The 17,398-nt window shown below is 35.6% G+C and overlaps 1 protein-coding gene across 1 annotated transcript in view; it reads left to right on the top strand.

Annotated features, from left to right (window-relative positions):
• The window catches only part of TBCE (tubulin folding cofactor E), a 79,231-nt gene that overhangs the window by 38,013 nt on the left and 23,820 nt on the right, over nt 1–17,398 (top strand). The window contains exons 4-9 of the mRNA XM_036754522.1: nt 1,064–1,246; nt 4,556–4,644; nt 10,564–10,663; nt 12,821–12,923; nt 15,810–15,886; nt 16,928–17,023. Of these exons, the coding sequence (XP_036610417.1) occupies nt 1,064–1,246; nt 4,556–4,644; nt 10,564–10,663; nt 12,821–12,923; nt 15,810–15,886; nt 16,928–17,023 (648 nt within the window). The remainder of the gene's footprint in view (nt 1–1,063; nt 1,247–4,555; nt 4,645–10,563; nt 10,664–12,820; nt 12,924–15,809; nt 15,887–16,927; nt 17,024–17,398) is intronic.

Raw genomic sequence — 17,398 nt, 5'->3', positions numbered from 1 at the left:
TCATACTTCAAAACTTAGTTTAAGAGCAGTTTCTGTGATACCAGGATTTTGTTTTCCCATTAAAAAAATACCATAGTGCTTTTGGAAAATAGAAGCTGGTAAGTTTGGAATCTTTTTCTTTCGGACTCACAGCTTCATATCATTTTTGGTGATTCATATGATTTATATATTTTTTTGCTGCAAAGTGGCTATTCCATAATGCCACCTTGGCAATCATGAAATATTTGGCATTATATTAGAAATAATTAGTATTATATTAGTAATATAAAATAAATATTTAGTATATATATATTAGTAAAATCTCATTGAAATATAATATAGCATCCCATGATACTGATTGTGGGAAGTCTTTTAAAATCTCTCCCCAAGCTTAGTAAAAATAAGAGTAAGATAGGGTGATAGAATTCATTTTTCTATTATAACCTGACAAAAATATTAAAAAGCCATAGCAAAATATAAATACAAATTTGCGGGAATGATTATGGTATGCTAGATTTTGATTTAGAGACACAATTTTAATTATCCTACATTTAGTGTACTGTGTACATTATGGTATATTATAATTAGTTGTGTGATTTGAGGATCACATACTTTGATTTGGTTTCTTCATTTATATAATTTGAGTGACAATACTTGTACTACGGGACTGTTTGGAATGCACTTTGCAAAATTGCTATAGAAATGTGCAGTATTCTTATTTTTCATCAGTCTATCTTGATATACCATTTTGCAATATTTTTACTTTTTCAGAATACTTGCACTAATTGAACATTGAATCCTTATTAACTTCCCACTGAAATAAGTATACAGTGGTTTGTTTTACAGATGCAGGTGAAGGGACTTACCTAAGGTCACATGGCAATCCAGTTTCAAAACTCAGTAACAATTTATAGTTCCAGACTCCTAGAATTGAACTTTGTTCACTGTGGCATATCAATTCATGTTGTTTCCCCTAGCTATGCTTTCTAATTTAGTATAAACCTACAAAACATTATGTTACAGATATTTGATTTCTCAAAAAGACTGCTTTTCTTTTTATATATTCCTTTGTGCCCTTGTCTAGGCACCCTACAGGAGGATCCTTTATCCGTCCAAACCGGGCAAATTTTGGAGTGGACTTTCTCACTGCAATTAAGAATCGTTATGGATTGGAAAATGCTAAACAAGAAGATGAAAATGAGATGATTATTATTGGAAATAAACCTGTAGAAACTGTTGGGTTTGATTCTATTAAAAAATTCCAAAGGTAGGAGGAATTGATATTGATGAATTAGATTTTTATGGTGTACTCCACTTGGGCCTGAGGGCCTCAGTGTGTTAACTGATTGGCAGATTGGTACAGAAACTTTCATAAACTTAGGATTTTGTCCTTTATTTGGTCTGCCATATCTTGGGTTACACTGAAAGATTAGACATTACCTTTATTTGCACTGTTGATAAGGAAGCTGAGGACTAAAGGAAACAAGAAATTTGAAACCTCTTACTGGAAGGCTGGTGTTGTGATGGTTATATATGCACCGTATTTGTTCTTTGCACTCTTATTTCCAGTTATTCCTGCCCTCTTGCTCTGGGCTGATAGTTTTGTGCCTCCATTTTTCGTATTTTCCCCTTTCAGTGTACGTATTGTCATTCGTTTTTTGTAAGCCAACTAGGGTAGTAGAGCCAGGTAGCTCTCTGAATCCCATCTTAAACTGTAAGATTAAAGAACCATTAAAATATGATTTTATGCAAAGACAGTAAGGTTCATTTATGAAATAGGAATTTCATAAGGGATGCCATAGGGAATAGGACTTAGTGGGATACTGAGATCTACATAATAATGTTGAATATCAGATTACAAGTTGTGATTCATCAGCAAGCATTTATTAAACACCCGTTATGTACAAGACACTATGTTAGATGCTGGGGATATTATTGTGTAGAAGCAAATGTGAAAAACAATGTTTGCCCTCTAGGAGCTTACATTGTACTGTGGGATCTATCATGTAAATGGAAAAGAAATACAAGATAATGTGAGGAGAATGAGAGCATTGACAATGAAGGACATCAGGAAAGACTTCACATAGAAGGTAGCACATGACCTGATCCTTGGCTAAACCCAGGGATTCCAAGAGGCACTGATAAATGAAGAGTCATTGAGTTCCAGGGACGAAAGACTAACAGTGAAAAGATGCAACCTGGAATTGGATTGCAGCAAGTAGGCCACTTTGGGTGAAATGTAACCATATTGGAATACAGGCTAATTAAGCACAGGCAATTTTTTATCAGCAGTGTTGGACAGAACCATTGCATAATTATGTTCATTATTTTTTGCTACATAGTTATTAACTAAGAAGATAATGATGTTAATGTTAGGCATATTCCAAAGTGGAAATAGCAACAACTGAGTGGACCAATCAAAGATCACAGAATTAGTTAGTTTTTTACTTATGTGCAGACCTTACATTTCTTAAAAATCATTTGAGAAGACTTAAAGAATAAAATTCTTGATGAGATTGTAGTTTCTTGCCTTTTTATTGAAATAAGTGAACTATTAAATATATTCTATCCAAAAGGAGACATATTTTACATTAATGATTTGATATCCCTTCAATGAACACCATGTGCTCTGATAATGTTAAAAAATTGGATGTACATAAAAGGGAGTACCCGTTTTCTTTCCTCTCCCAGATCATAAGCAGCAATAATAATTCTTACAAATTGTCCTGTGGATATAGAGAGGTAATGGTTTATATAATAACTCCATTTTGCGAGTATCATTTCAGTAGATACTTTGGGGCACTATATCAGTAAGGAAAAAACATCAATGATAGTTGTCAATATGACTTTGTAGTTCTGTCTCACAAAGTATGAGAGACTCTCCATAAAGAAGGCAGAAGTATAACATTTATTCAGACACCAGAGAACCATATCCCACATAGTCATTTATCCAATCTGTCAGAGCAGTAGAACATTCAATACACAATATCCCAACATGGAGCCTTGCCATCCCAAAACCTCTCCAACCTGGGGTCTTCCCAAAGACAAACACACAGTACAACTAAGTCAGCCTGTTCAGCTCTAACTATCACGAGGGCAGCCATTAGCAGTCATAACTGCTTTTCTCTCTCTCTCTCTCTCTCTCTCTCTCTCTCTGCATTTCCTGTGACATAACTTCCTTTTCCTGTCAGGCAACTCCTCCCATCACGTGTCACTTAGGCTTCCTAAGCAGGTCACATGGCCTATTAATGGGTGGGAAAGATCTTCAAATCTAAATTGCTACTACAGGCACATCACGTTAGAATTGTTATTGATTAAAGTGACTGATTCTGTAGATAATTTGAAAAGTATAAATTATTGTATCTAGTCTCCTGAATAGGGATAGGTGCTACAACTTCGATTTCATTAGTATAAATTCCCGTATGAGGCAACTCCAGCCATTGTAGGTGATCACTGTCTATGCAACCTAGAGTTGAGAATTAGTATTAGAGAGCTGCTAAAAGCAGTGGTGTCAACTGCAAATAAAAGCAGGGGCCACTAATCCACAGAGAAGGATCCTTGTGGACTCATATTGACTTGGAAAACTACACATTTACATATTTCTTTTCTATGAATACATAAACACGTTGAAATCAGATAGGGACTATATTTTATTTTGGTTCTGACTACACTTGGGTGTGCTTTGGGTTGTACTCTTCTGACCCAGAGTACTGTGAATTCCCCACAGCCATCAGGTATCAGAGGTACATAATTAAACTCAGATCTCCTTTTCAGAACTCTGTTTACATTTTTTGTGACATCTGTTGGTGAAGAACTATTGGTCTTTTGTGTCAGTAGTTCCTTATGTATTAAATTTTCGTCAGTGATATTTGATGTAAAGAGTTTTTCCTCTTGACAGTTTTTCTTCTCACATTAAAATATGAGTTCCAGAGATTCTCTTCCTTTTATATTTTTAACCCTAATGCATAGCACTAGTGCTTTGCATTTCATAAGTGCTTAATATATACTTTATTCATTTACTTATTCTTGGCTTGAAGGCTGGCTCTTTATATCTGTGGCAATTTCTCAATTAGGTTAGAAATAATTTAGAAATCATGATGTTGAAATATAGTATATATGCTTTAAGGTATTGTATTACAGTAATTGATTAAATTTGTGTTTGGATGACTAAGGAAAAGAGTTTACAAAGAGAAAATTAAAAGTAACATTTGATTCCCAGTAATATTGTTGTAACTTTAGGATGGTATTTATACTGAGAGCACAGAGAAAAATTTCCTGTTAAATTTCTTGGACTGAGATTCTGTCTACTTATTTTTGCTGCCTAGTTTCCCCATTCCTGAGGTGGAGACCCTTATTGCTTTTCCTAGATGTTCCTTACTATGCTCTTCATCTGAGGTCCCCCCTCCCCCCATTTTTTTTTTGTAGTTTGACAGTCTTACGTACTTATGAGATAACTGCATGGCAGGTGAATTGGAGGGATCATTTTGTGTTGAAGAATCGTAAAGGACTTTAAGGTTCTATGATACTCACTGGCCTTATTTTAACTTTGCATGTAATCCATTTATCTTTCATTCAGTCAGCTGAACAGGTTGCAAGAAGTCACCATTTCGAATTCAGCAGTGAGTTGTGCTGGCAACAAAGGGGAAATTGCACAAACATGTCCTAGTATCCTTTTTCAGTAATGACCGATCATTGGAATCTAAGATGATATCTGCTACCAAAAAATTCTTTTCAAGAGAGATTTCATATTATTTAGCTGTTCTCCCCAGTGTATTATTTTCATGCCAGTTTAACTAGAGGTGCTACTGCTCTGGGTACTCAGAATATAATTTCCTTGATATACTGTTGCCTGAATCAAAACTGGGAAGTTTGGGAGCTTGCACAGACAAAGGAAGTGGCAGAGTCATTGAGTATTGCTGGATAAAGGTAAGTATAGTTGGACTGAAGACATGAGCCATGATTAGTTATTGTAGGGAGTGTCAGAGATGACCCCTCTTCCAAACTCTGATTGATTGCACACCTTTGAATGTCAGACCACAGAACCTCAGGTGCTCTCCCCCAAGCCTCTTCTGTTTGTATGTTTTTCTCCAGATGTGTCCTAAGGGTGAGAAGTTTGTAAGTCTCTCCCCTCCTTTTCTTCATTTCTTCCCAATGTATTCATTCCTGTAATCTCTTTTCTTTACTCAAACAAAATTGAACAACATTGCAGAATTTTCTTTGTTTCTTTCCTTTTGACCCTCAAAGGATTCTTTAAGGACAGTGGACCTTTCACCTCTCACCCCACTCCTCAGTTAGGCACTTGATCATCATTTAGCCCTTTTAGATTGTTTAAATTTGTGTGTGTGTGTAAATGGTTTTTCTTGTGTGCTGTGTTTATGCATAAATGTCTACCCAATTCTGTTTTTTCCAGCAGGAATGCTTAAAAGTCATCTGTTACTTAATGGATCTTCTGGATCTTATATATTGAATTTGCCATTGAGTCCTAGTCTTTTGTCACAGATACCTGAAAGTCTTTCAGTTTGTTAAATATCCATATTTCGTTTCATTCAGGATTATACTCAGTTTTGCTGGGTAAGTTATTTCTTTTTTTTATGTATATATATATATATGTATACACACACATATATATATATATATGCATATTCCTTTCAGCTACTATGATATTGAGGTCTCATGAATCATACACATCTACATCTTTCTATGTAGGAATGTAAACAAAACAGTTCAACTTTAGTAAGTCCCTTGCAATTTCCGTTTCTTGATTACCTTTTCATGCTTCTCTTGATTCTTGTGTTTGAAAGTCAAATTTTCTATTCAGCTCTGGTCTTTTCACTGAGAAAGCTTGAAAGTCCTCTATTTTATTGACAATCCATATTTTGCCTTGGAGCATGATACTCAGTTTTGCTGGGTAGGTGATTCTTGGTTTTAATCCGAGCTCCATCGACCTCCGGAATATCGTGTTCCAAGCCCTTCGGTCCCTTAATGTGGAAGCTGCCAGATCCTGTGTTATCCTGATTGTTTTTCCACAATATTCAAATTGTTTCTTTCTGGCTGCTTGCAGTATTTTCTCCTTGACCTGGGAGCTCTGGAATTTGGCAACAATGTTCCTAGGAGTTTTCTTTTTGGAATCTATTTGAGGAAGTGATTTGTGGATTCTTTCAATTTCTATTTTACCCTCTGGCTCTAGAATATCAGGGCAATTCTCCTTGATAATTTCTTGAAAGATGATATCTAGGCTCTTTTTGTTTTGATCATGGCTTTCAGGTAGTCCAGTAATTTTTAAATTATCTCTCCTGGATCTATTTTCTAGGTCAGTGGTTTTTCCAATGAGATATTTGACATTGTCTTCCATTTTTTTGTTCCTTTGGTTCTGTTTTATAATATCTTGATTTCTCATCAAGTCACTAGCTTCCACTTGCTCCAGTCTCATTTTTAAGGTAGTATTTTCTTCAGTGGTCTTTGGGACCTCCTTTTCCATTTGGCTAATTCTGCCTTTCAAGGCATTCTTCTCCTCATTGGCTTTTTGGAGCTCTTTTGCCATTTGAGTTAGTCTATTTTTTAAAGTGTTGTTTTCTTCAATATTTTTTTCAGTATTTTTTTGGGTCTCCTTTAGCAAGTCATTGACTTGTTTTTCATGGTTTTCTTGCATCATTTTCATTTCTCTTCCCAGTTTTTCCTCTACTTTTCTAACTTGCTTTTCCAACTCCTTTTTGAGCACAACATGGCCATGTTTTTCTTGGAGGCTTTTGAGGTAGGCTCTTTGACTTTGTTGACTTCTTCTGTCTGTATATTTTGGTCTTCTTTGTCACCAAAGAAAGATTCCAAAATCTGAGACTGAATCTGGGTGTGTTTTCGCTGCTCGGCCATGTTCCCAGCCAACTTACTTGACCCTTGAGTTCTTCATTGGGGTATGACTGCTTGTAAGCAAAGAGTACTTTGTTCCAAGCTTGATGGGATGCGCTGTTGATTTCAGAGCTATTTCTATATAGCCAGCTTTGCCACCCCAGCACTACTCCTTCCTCAAGAACCACCAACCCAGACCTGACACAAATCTTCAGCAGGCTCTTCACTCCTGCTCTGATCCGGCACTTAATTTCTCCCACCATATGGGCCTGGGGCCGGAAGTAACTGTAGCTGTAGTTCTGTAGCTGCACCTCCCCCGCTGCCCCGGGGCGGTGGCTGAACCACGAAGTCTGTCCCCCGCAGCTTTTCCCACTAACCTTCTCCATTGTCTTTGGTGTTTGTGGGTTGAGAAGTCTAGTAACTGCCACAGCTTACTGATTCAGTGTGCTAGGGCCTGTTCTGCCCGTCTCCTGGTCTGGCTGGTCCTGCTGCCTCCCACGCTGAGCTCCGCTCCCCTCCACTCCCTGCGCGATAGACCTCATCCAGTGACCATCCAGGCTGTCCTGGGGTGGATCCCAGCTTCCCTATGCTATTTTCTGGGTTCTGCAGTTCTAGAATTTGTTCAGAGGCATTTTTTATAGGTTTTTGGAGGGACGTGGTGGGGAGTTCACGCAAGTCCCTGCTTTCCAGCCGCCATCTTGGCTCCATCCCCCGGGTAAGTTATTTCATAATAGATTTGCAGTTTGATGTGCAGTCATCTTTTTTTTTTTCTTATTGTACTATGTTATGGAAATCCTGGTTTTATTTCTTAAGTTCAGAATAAAAAAAGAATTTGCTTTGCAGGGTTATTCTTAGTTATTAGTCTCTTTATTTTGCCTCTTGTTTTTTTATTCTAAGTTTTGTTCTCCTTCACATTGTGGTTCCTTGGTACTTGATCTCTTTCATCCTGGCTCCTTATAGTATTTTTTCCCATTTGATCTGGAAGCTCTGGACTTTGTTGCACTTTTAAGTGTTTTAAATATGGGGTTTCATTCAGGTGGTGACTTGTAGATTACAACAAATAAATATAGACAAACAAAATAAATTCTTGGAATTGTCATATTTCATTCTGTACCCTGAGTGCATTATATTTCTATCGGGAGGTAGAGATATGCGTGCTTCAGTTATCAGTGCTCTGAAATTGTGGTTGGTCATCCCGTTGATCATAGCTCTTAAGTCTTTTAAAGTTCTTTGTCTTTACTTCGCTATTTTTCATAAACTGTTTTACTGGTTGTTCTTATTCTTCTCTTTATGAGTTTATATATCTTCTTAGGTTTTTCTGAAACCATCTCTTTGATAATTTTTGTAGCATAGTAGTTTTCCATTATATTCATATACCATAATTTGTTTGGCTCTTCTCCAGTTGATGGGTATTCCATTAGTTTCTAGTTCTTTGCCACTACAAAAAAGAGAACTTTTTTTTTTGTACACATGGGTCATTTACCTTTTTCTTTGTTTTTTTTGTGTGTGTGTGTGTGTGTGTGTGTATTGGTCTAATGATGTTATTGCTGAGATAGGGGGCATATACAATTTGGTAACTTCTTGGTAGTTCCACATTGCTTTCCAAAATGGCTGGACCACCACCAGTGGATTGACATGCCTATTTTCCTCAAAGTCCTTCTAACATTTGTCATTTTCCTTTTGTGTCAACTTTACCAATTTGATGAGTATGAGGTGGAACCTCAGAATTGCTTTAATTTATATTTCCCTACTTAATAGTGATTTTGGAGCATTTTTTCCATTTCAGTTATTTTCTAAAGTATTTTCATGTGATCCAGTTTTTCAGCCTTCAGCTCTGTTCTAATATTTCTTGTTTCTTTTTCTCTGTTTCATTTAACTCTTGAGTTTGGTTTGCTTTAGTCAATATTTCTGAGTGTCTACCACTTGGATAAAGTTTTATACCTTCTTTTCTAAACTATTATTCTCCTTCCAAGCTTTTCCTTCAGAGTTCTAATTTTATTCTTTGTTTCAATTCTTTCTTTATTTCTTCTTTTGATTTTTGGAGCCCTTGTGACTAATTCATTTTTTAAAATGTAGTCCTCCTTGTTATAATTACTGTGAAATTATTTTCTTCTTCTAAAATGTTATCTTAGTTTTAAACACCTAATATTTCTTCATTTATTGGGCATTTTCTTCTATTTGCTTAAGTCCTCATCCTCTCTAGTAGGTAAAGGTTTCCACTCTTTACTGTTTCTTTCCAAGTTTTCTTTCTGTAATTGCTAGAGTTTTTGTTACTCCGCTTCTTCCACATTGGGTCCAGGTGGAGAGCTTCAAGAAGCCGTTCTGAGCTCTCAGTCCTAATTCTGGAATAGAGAAGACAGCAAGTATGACTGACAATAGTTTCTTGGTTCTGTTCTCTCCTGTAGACTAAGTCTGAGAGACACTGAAGCATAGTTTGTGGGCCTGTGATAGGGTGGATGAACTTGGGGTCCCAGCCTCTGTGACCTGTCTTTTCCTGCAGTCCTGGGTAAGGTAGCTGGGCTGAGATCTTGTTGGTCTTTGGGTTTTGTCACTCTAATACAGTTTCTGGATTGGGATTTTGTGCTCACTTGAAATCCAGGGAATTTAAGTGATTTGACCAAGGCCACAGAGATGTTAGATGGATATCTCTGCCATGTCAGAGGTAGGATTTTAATCTAGATCCTCTAACTCCAAGGGCAGTGTTTTTCTGTTGTACTGTGATTGTAGATCACAGGTCTGTCCCCCTCTCAATCGTGTGTGCGTGTGTGTTGTTCAATCTCATATTTACTTATCTGTTTGTGTGCTGTACTCCTCAATAGAGTGTAAATCCTGTGAGGGTAGCGATTGTCTCATTTTTGTCTTCATATCCCTGGCACTTAGTAGGTGCTTAATAAATGCTTGGAAGGTAGAATTGGGTTGATGCCTTCCCTGACCATTCTAGACACAATGATACTTGAATCTTATCTGAATGTTATAGCACGCTGTACTACAGTGTCTAACATTTTGTTTTCAGCTTTACTTGCATTCTTCTAAAGACAACAGAAAGGTTCAGAAACTAAGTTCAAAGAAACACACAAGATCTGCAAAATTTGGCAGTTAGTATGTCTTCCAACTTCTCCTCACTGCATCAAGTGCATCACTGTTAGGAGCTCAGAGTAGACACACTCACACATTTAGTAGTACTATAGATAAAAAGCATCAAGTATGTTGTTAATTTTGGTGACCAACCCTAAAATAAAAAATATTTTTTTAAAGAAAAAAAATCAGCTAAACAGATCACTATATTATGTCAAATTAGGGAATGTTTTTCATCAATGGACCTCATCCCCCCTCCCCCTTTGCAATAAGAGTTGGGGGAGATGTTTTCTCATTTTTCTTCTTTGGTGTCAAGTTTTCTTGTAATTTTTTAACATTCATTTTAGTTTCTTCTTTTTGTGTGTGTGTGATTGTTGTCCTGTCCATTTTTATGACTGTAGTCAGTGCATATTATTTCTTGGTTCTGCTTACTTCACTCTGCTTCAGTCCATGTCTTTACATATTTCTTTGTATTCATCTTTTCTTACCACACAGTAATATTCTGTTACATTAATGTTCCACAGTTTGTTTAGCCGTTCCCAAATCCATGACTATTACTTTGTTTCTTGTTCTTTGCTATCACAAAAAGTGCTGCTATAAATATTTTGATATATTTGGGGTCTTTCTTATCAATGGAAGTGAGTGTTTCTTAACATCTCCTCTCAGATATCAGAAAGATGGATTTGTCAAAAAATGTGTTGTCATCATGGAATGAGGTGACCTTCATTGCCGATGAGCTCAAAAACCTGGAAGTTCTTAATCTCAGGTATGAACTTTCTGTTGCCTGCTAGTTAACATTCTGTACAAATCCTAATCTGTGCCCAGTGGGCACATAGTGTCTCTTAGTGCCTTATGGTGGTAATGAGGTTGATTCCTTTAGGTTGTAACCCTGCAAAAATTTTGATAGTATTAGGTCTTAGTTTTATTTTTTTTTAACATAACCTATAATTTAAGGGAATATTGCTTATTTTAGACTTATAGATAGCTATATACCTGGACTCACTAATAATTTGTTAAATTACTAATAATTAAAAAGGCTAACTTTATAGTTTTAAATTTCTATGTAGTTTGAGCTATGTCTGTTAGTTTATATTAAGTGGCAGAGGAGGTGGGTTTGTCACAATTTTTTTCTTAAATTTTGGGCTGATTAAATTAATGAAATAATTAATTGAATTTTTACAAGTTTAATATATGAGATGTTAGCAAAATATTTTGAGGCCTATGTGGGAAAAATCTTTTCAAAAGTAGTTGTTTAGAGACCTATAAATAGCAATAAGAATGATTTCATTATGGAACTCTAATGAAGCCTGAAACTAGATTTTACTAAACTACTCAATTTATTTTATTAAAATCATTTGTGCAGTATATCCAGAGTGTTTGGTTAGTTTTAACCTACAACCAGATTTTCCAAGTGTGTCAATCAGGCTTTCCCTTTGCATGTATGGGAGTGTCACACCTGTCCTGCTCAGGTATAACAGCAATAGATGTGAAATTAATTGTATTTCAAAATGAGAGATAGGTGGGATCAACTGTGGGTGTAATTTGACCCACCATTTTCCCTCTTTGGAAACATGGGCCATGTTTTTCAAAGGGTAATTCTTTCTAAGTTTCTGTTCAGAATCATAAAATCTTAAAAGCCAAAAGAGACTTCAGAGGTCATTTGATACAACTTTACTTGCAGATGAATCCCCTCTAAAACATACCTACAGGGGAACATCCCAGTCTTTACTTGAAGATGTCTAGTAAAGGAAATTCCCTACCCCCAGGGGCAGCCCATCGCACTAGATAGCAAGTTTTTCTTTATATGAACTAAAAATATGGCACCATTTTGTTCCATATTGAAAAGTATTTCCACCATTTTGTTCCTTAGCTTTTGGGGCTAAGCAGAACAAGTCCAACCTGTCTTTCACATTACAGCACTTAAAGTATTGGAAGATAGCCAGCATGTTCTTTCTAAATCTTTCCAAGGCTAAATGGTTGTCATTCTGGTCACCCTCCTCTTAACACTATGTAACTCATTAGTGTCCTTCTTAAAATGTGGCACATAGAACTGAATAAAATGCTCCAGATGTGTTGTGACCGGGTTAGAATATAGGAATACTGTCACTTCTTTTTCCTTGGATATTTATGGTTGTCTTCATGTACTTTAAGATTACATTATGATTTGTTTTTTGGTTGCCATATTGTATTACTGATTTGTACAGTTTATAGATCTTTTACTGATGATTATCCATGCCTCTCCCATCTCAGATTTATGATGTTGATTTTCTGAACTGAGGTGTTAGACTTTTATATTTATCCCCATTATTTTCATTTTATTAGATTGGACCCAATAATGTAGGCTGTTATCCTTTAAGTATTGACTCTGCCATTCATTGTTTCATTCAAAGCTCCTCCTAGCTTTGTTCAGGTAGGATAAATAGTAAGAAACTGTTTTTAGAATAACCAAAAAGGACAGGGGCTTCTTGGATATCTTTATTTTGAGTCACAAAGGCAAAGAAACAGAATCAGAAAGCAATTAAGTCAGTGTTTACTGCTTTTTATGTTATTGGTGCTCTTGGGAGTAGGGGAACTAATTAGGTCCTGACTTTATTTTGAAACTTATTGGGGAAACTTTATCAAAAATGAATTACTTTATTTGGCCCTAAATATGTCTTTTGTACCATAAAATGAGCACATCAGAACAACTGGCCAGATCCCAGGAAGAGTTTCTGTATTTTAGATACCACCAAGTTAAATTGTGAAAACAGAGTTTTTAAGGTGTAATACTCTATGGTCCTTTGGGTTCTTTAAAAAAGAAATTCCTTTGTACACAAGACAATCCAAAACCCTAGTTTTATATTCCAAATTGGCAATTTAATTGAATGATTTGTTTGGTCATATTCAACTGATATGAACACACTGCTTTCATCTTTCTACACAGTGAAAATAAGCTAAAATTTCCCTGTGATTCAGCATCTCCATCATGTATGTTTTCTGCATTGAAGGTTTTAGTGCTTAATCGAACAGGAATAACGTGGACTGAGGTAATTGGCTTTTACGACATGGTTTATTTGTTGGTAGTAGTTTGGAATTGCAAGGTTTTTTATTTTAATAGGTTACTTAAACATAAATGTGGTACTTATATGCTTAAGCATACATATTTTCATTTCATCACATTCAGTCACAAGAATGAAAAGTGGCATGGAACAGTTTTTAGAAAGGGCACTGGGTTTAGAGTCAGGATCAGCATTCAAATCTAGTCTCTGATACTACCTTGGACAAGTCATTTAACTTCTTGGACCCCAGTTTGCCAGTCTGAAAATAAGAGGATTGGACTCCATTATCTCTGAGGATCTTTCAAGATTTAGATTCATGATCCTATGATCTTTTAAAGGGATGTCAAACAAAATGCTGTTGTTGTCAGGTCACCATTGTAATAAATCTTGGGCCACTGGTTATGTAAATATGTCATTATTCATATGCCTTATAGAGAGAAAATATTCAAAAGTTTTGGTATTTAAAAGTGATTAAAAGTTTTGCTTGTTAAATAGAACATTACGTAAAAAAACTGATAACTCCTTTTCTGTCTTGTGTCCTCCCTCCTCCTGTCCTCTTCTCTTTCCCCCAGCCCCCACCTTTCTTTCTCATTATTTGTTGAGTCTGAAGTTAATTGAAATGTTGTCAGCAACTTTATTTTAGTGCAGGAGCTGAGTAGGCAGAGGGGCATAGAATTCCCACTATTTAAAGGTCAAGTATACTACATTTAGTTGGATACAATTTGTAGCTAAACTGGAAGGGTAAATAGGAGGTTCACTTCATGGAGTCAGTTTTGCATTAACATACTTCTCTCACTGGAATTTTTATTGGCTTTTCAACACTCCCAGGAAATTCCATTTTAAAATCAAATTTAATTAAAAAAAACTTTTATTAACCACTTGCTATTTGCAGGACAGACTATAGTCTGGGTTTTCAGGACAAAAGTCAACATAGTCCCTATCCTCAAGGAACTTGTAATTCACTCGGGATGGGAGGTCAATATAATATGCATGGAGAGGTGAGGTCTTTTGAGGAGAGAGAGAGGAAAATTATAACAATTGGGGTGGAGGGATCAAAAAAAGTTTTCCAAGTGAATAGAACCAGAAGAACATTTTACATAGTAATAGCAACATTGTGTAATAACTAACTTTGATAGACTTATCTCTGTTTAGCAATGTAAGACAACTTCAAATGACTCATGATGGAAAATGCTATCCACATCCAGAAAAAGAACTATGGAGTCTAAATGCAGATCAAAGCATACTATTTCCTCTCTCCCTTTTTTTTGGTTTCTTTTTTCTTATGGTTTCTCCCATTGGTTGTAGTTCTTCTTTACAACATGACTAATGTGAAAATATATTTAATATGAATGTATATGTAGAGCCTGTATCAGATTGTATGCTGTCTTGGGGGGGGAGGGGAGGAATTGTGAGAAAATTTGAAATTCAAAATCTTATGGAAGTGAATGGTGAAAATAAAATAAACAATTTTAAAATTTTTAGAAAAAGGTTTCATAGAGAAGGTAGTATCTGAGCTGAACCTTGAAGGGAGCTAGGAATTCTAAGAAGCTGAGTTGAAGAGGGCACTGCATCCTAGGTGAGTGGTTAGTTTGTGTAAATACGTGGAGGTGGGAAATGGAATGCTGAGTTGGGGAATAGCTAGTAGTCCAGATTGACTGAGTTTATACATGAAGAGAAATAATTTGACATAAGGCTAGAGAGGTAGGTGGGAACCAGATTGTAGTAGATTTAAAATGTTAGAGTCAGGTTTGTTTTCCTTAGAGGCAATAGGAAGCTACTGAAGGTTTTTGAGCAGGGGAGTGACATAGACCAGTTCCTTAGGAAGATCAGTTTAGCAGCTCTGTGGAGAATGGATTGGAGTGGAAAGTGCCTCCGAATTGGGCTATTGCTGTAATTCCAAGTATGATGCAATGAGTGCCTGAAGTAGGCAGAGGGGCATAGAATTCCCACTATTTAAAGGTCAAGTATACTACATTTAGTTGGATACAATTTGTAGCTAAACTGGAAGGGTAAATAGGAGGTTCACTTCATGGAGTCAGCCGTTTAAGTAGAAAGAAGGGGATAGATCTGTGTGATCTTGTAGAGGTAGAATTGACAATATTTAGCACCTGATTGCCTGTGGAGGTGAAGAAAAAGGAGAACAAAGAAGACTTTGAGGTTGCCAGTCTGGGTACTTGGAAAAATATCAGGGCCCTCAATAGAAATAGTGTTTGGAATAGGGGTATGTTTAGGAGAAAGATAATGAAAGCCAAGCTCAAACATAATGTGATTATGATTTAGCTAGTCTCTTGGTTTAGATTTATCAGTAAAAAATGAAATATCACAACAACTCATTTGACTGTAGAGCCTAGCAGTTCATTAATAAGTGATAGAATTAAGTTTGTTGGAATTTGTGTGTACTGTTACAGTTGAAAAGATATTGATGATTGATTTCCTATTCTTACCATGTGTTTCTTTAGTGGTATGGCACACTATATCAAATAAGAATATATTTAATCTGTCTTCTCAGTGTAACTTTTTAACAGTATTAATCCACCTTAGGATATCTCTTAATGGTTCATTCATAACAGTGTTGGGTGGTTCTGAATGTGTGTGTACACGTTTAATAGTACATATTATCATATCATTAAAATACCTTTTTAATATTTGAATTTTATCATCTTCCCACTGGTACTCATTGCCTGAAACATGGCATGTAATTAATTAAACTGGAGGTGTGTTTTATCCTATAGGCACTTTCTAAAACAGTAACTAAATTGAGTTCATGTGGAGGTGGAAGTAAAAAGCATTGGAAATGAAATAACTCATATTTTATATGTTTAAATAAATGGATATGGTAACAGTTCTTTATCCTGAATCAAATTTTCTCAATAGGTTCTGTGGTGCGCTCAAGGATGGCCAGTTCTAGAAGAATTATACCTTGCATCTAATGATATTACAATTTCAGAAAGGTAGGAATGGTTTGTTTAAATTCTAAAGTCAACATTTTAAGATTTGCAGTTTGTGGGAATTTAAAATATTTAATGTTGATTTCTAGTGGTGCTCTTACAATTGTGATTCAAAAATTATTCTTATTGTTTTTTACTATCCTTATCATTTTTCAAGAGCAGCTAGGTGGTACAGTGGATAAAGTGCTGGGCCTGGAGTCAGGAAGACTCATATTCCTGAGCTCAAATTTTGTCTCAGACACTTACTAGCTGTGCGACCCTCGGCAAGTCAATTAACCATGCTTGTCTCAGTTCCTCATCTCTAAAATGAGCTGGAGAAGGGAATGGCAAACCACTCCTGTATCTTTGGCAAGAAAACCTGAAATGGGGTCATGAAGAGTTGGACACAACTGAATAATAAAAAATAATTTCTCAAATATTTTTATTTCAAATCTTACCAAGCATTTTGAATTACTCTAAATTAAGGAATAAAAAGTATTACTTTTAAAATATATTTAGTTTGCTTGCCTTCTCAAGGAAGAGGGAGGGGAAGGAAAGGAGGGAGAGAATTTGGAGCTCAAAATTTTTAAAAAATGAATGTTAAAAATTTTTGTTTACATGTAATTGAGAAAAAAATTTTAAATGGAAAAAACATTTAATTATCTTGTAAAGAAACTTTTTCCAAGTAAAATTTCTGTCATATCTGCTCTAATAAATTGTTAATTGTTTAGGCTAATTTGTAATAAATGACATCCATTTGCATAAAAGAGTTAATGTTCTAATGTCCTTAAGTAGTTTGTTTTCTGAAGTTACGTTAAATATGTATACCCCTCTACCATACTCCCTTTTGTTTGTACTATTCATTTATTCTCCTCCTTTCTTCTTATTATGTAAAGGTAAACTTCAGCTTAGGCCAAACTGCCACAAAATCTGAATGACCAAAATTATAAATTGCTGAGGTTTTGCTATACTGTATGATCTTATTTATATCAAATTGGAATATATAAATATCTTAAAATGCTCTTTAAAAAGCCTAAATATAATTCATTTCTATTTTTTATATAGGCCCATTGATATTTTTCAGGCTCTCAAGTTACTAGACTTTTCTAATAACCAGTCAATTGATGGAGATCAACTATTCCAAATAGCCTATCTACCCAGGTAATTTTATTTTATTTAATATTAAAAAAATTTTGTTATCCTGAATTTGATAAATACCGACATATATAAACATTTTGATAGCTCAGGATATTTTCATATATGGTATTTCAGACTGCTATAATGTATGGGAGTTCTTTAAATTGATGACTTATCATCACTCATTTTGGAAATTTTTATTTGAACTGATTTATAATTATCACTTCTGTTAGAGTGAATTCATATGTCTTTGTATGGTCCTTCTCTTTTCTCTGTATACGTCATGTAATCAGAGCTTCCAAGGTATGGATTCTAGGATTTCCCCTCTGCGCGGTTTCTGCCACTGCATTGTAGACCTTGCCCCAAGGATTTCTCTTTTCTGTTGTGCCTCACTACCCA

This window comes from Trichosurus vulpecula, chromosome 4 (assembly GCF_011100635.1).
Source record: "Trichosurus vulpecula isolate mTriVul1 chromosome 4, mTriVul1.pri, whole genome shotgun sequence".
Taxonomy (NCBI): Eukaryota; Metazoa; Chordata; class Mammalia; order Diprotodontia; family Phalangeridae; genus Trichosurus; species Trichosurus vulpecula.
The sequence above is the reverse complement of the archived record's forward strand: the minus strand, read 5'-3'. Positions and strand labels throughout refer to the sequence as shown.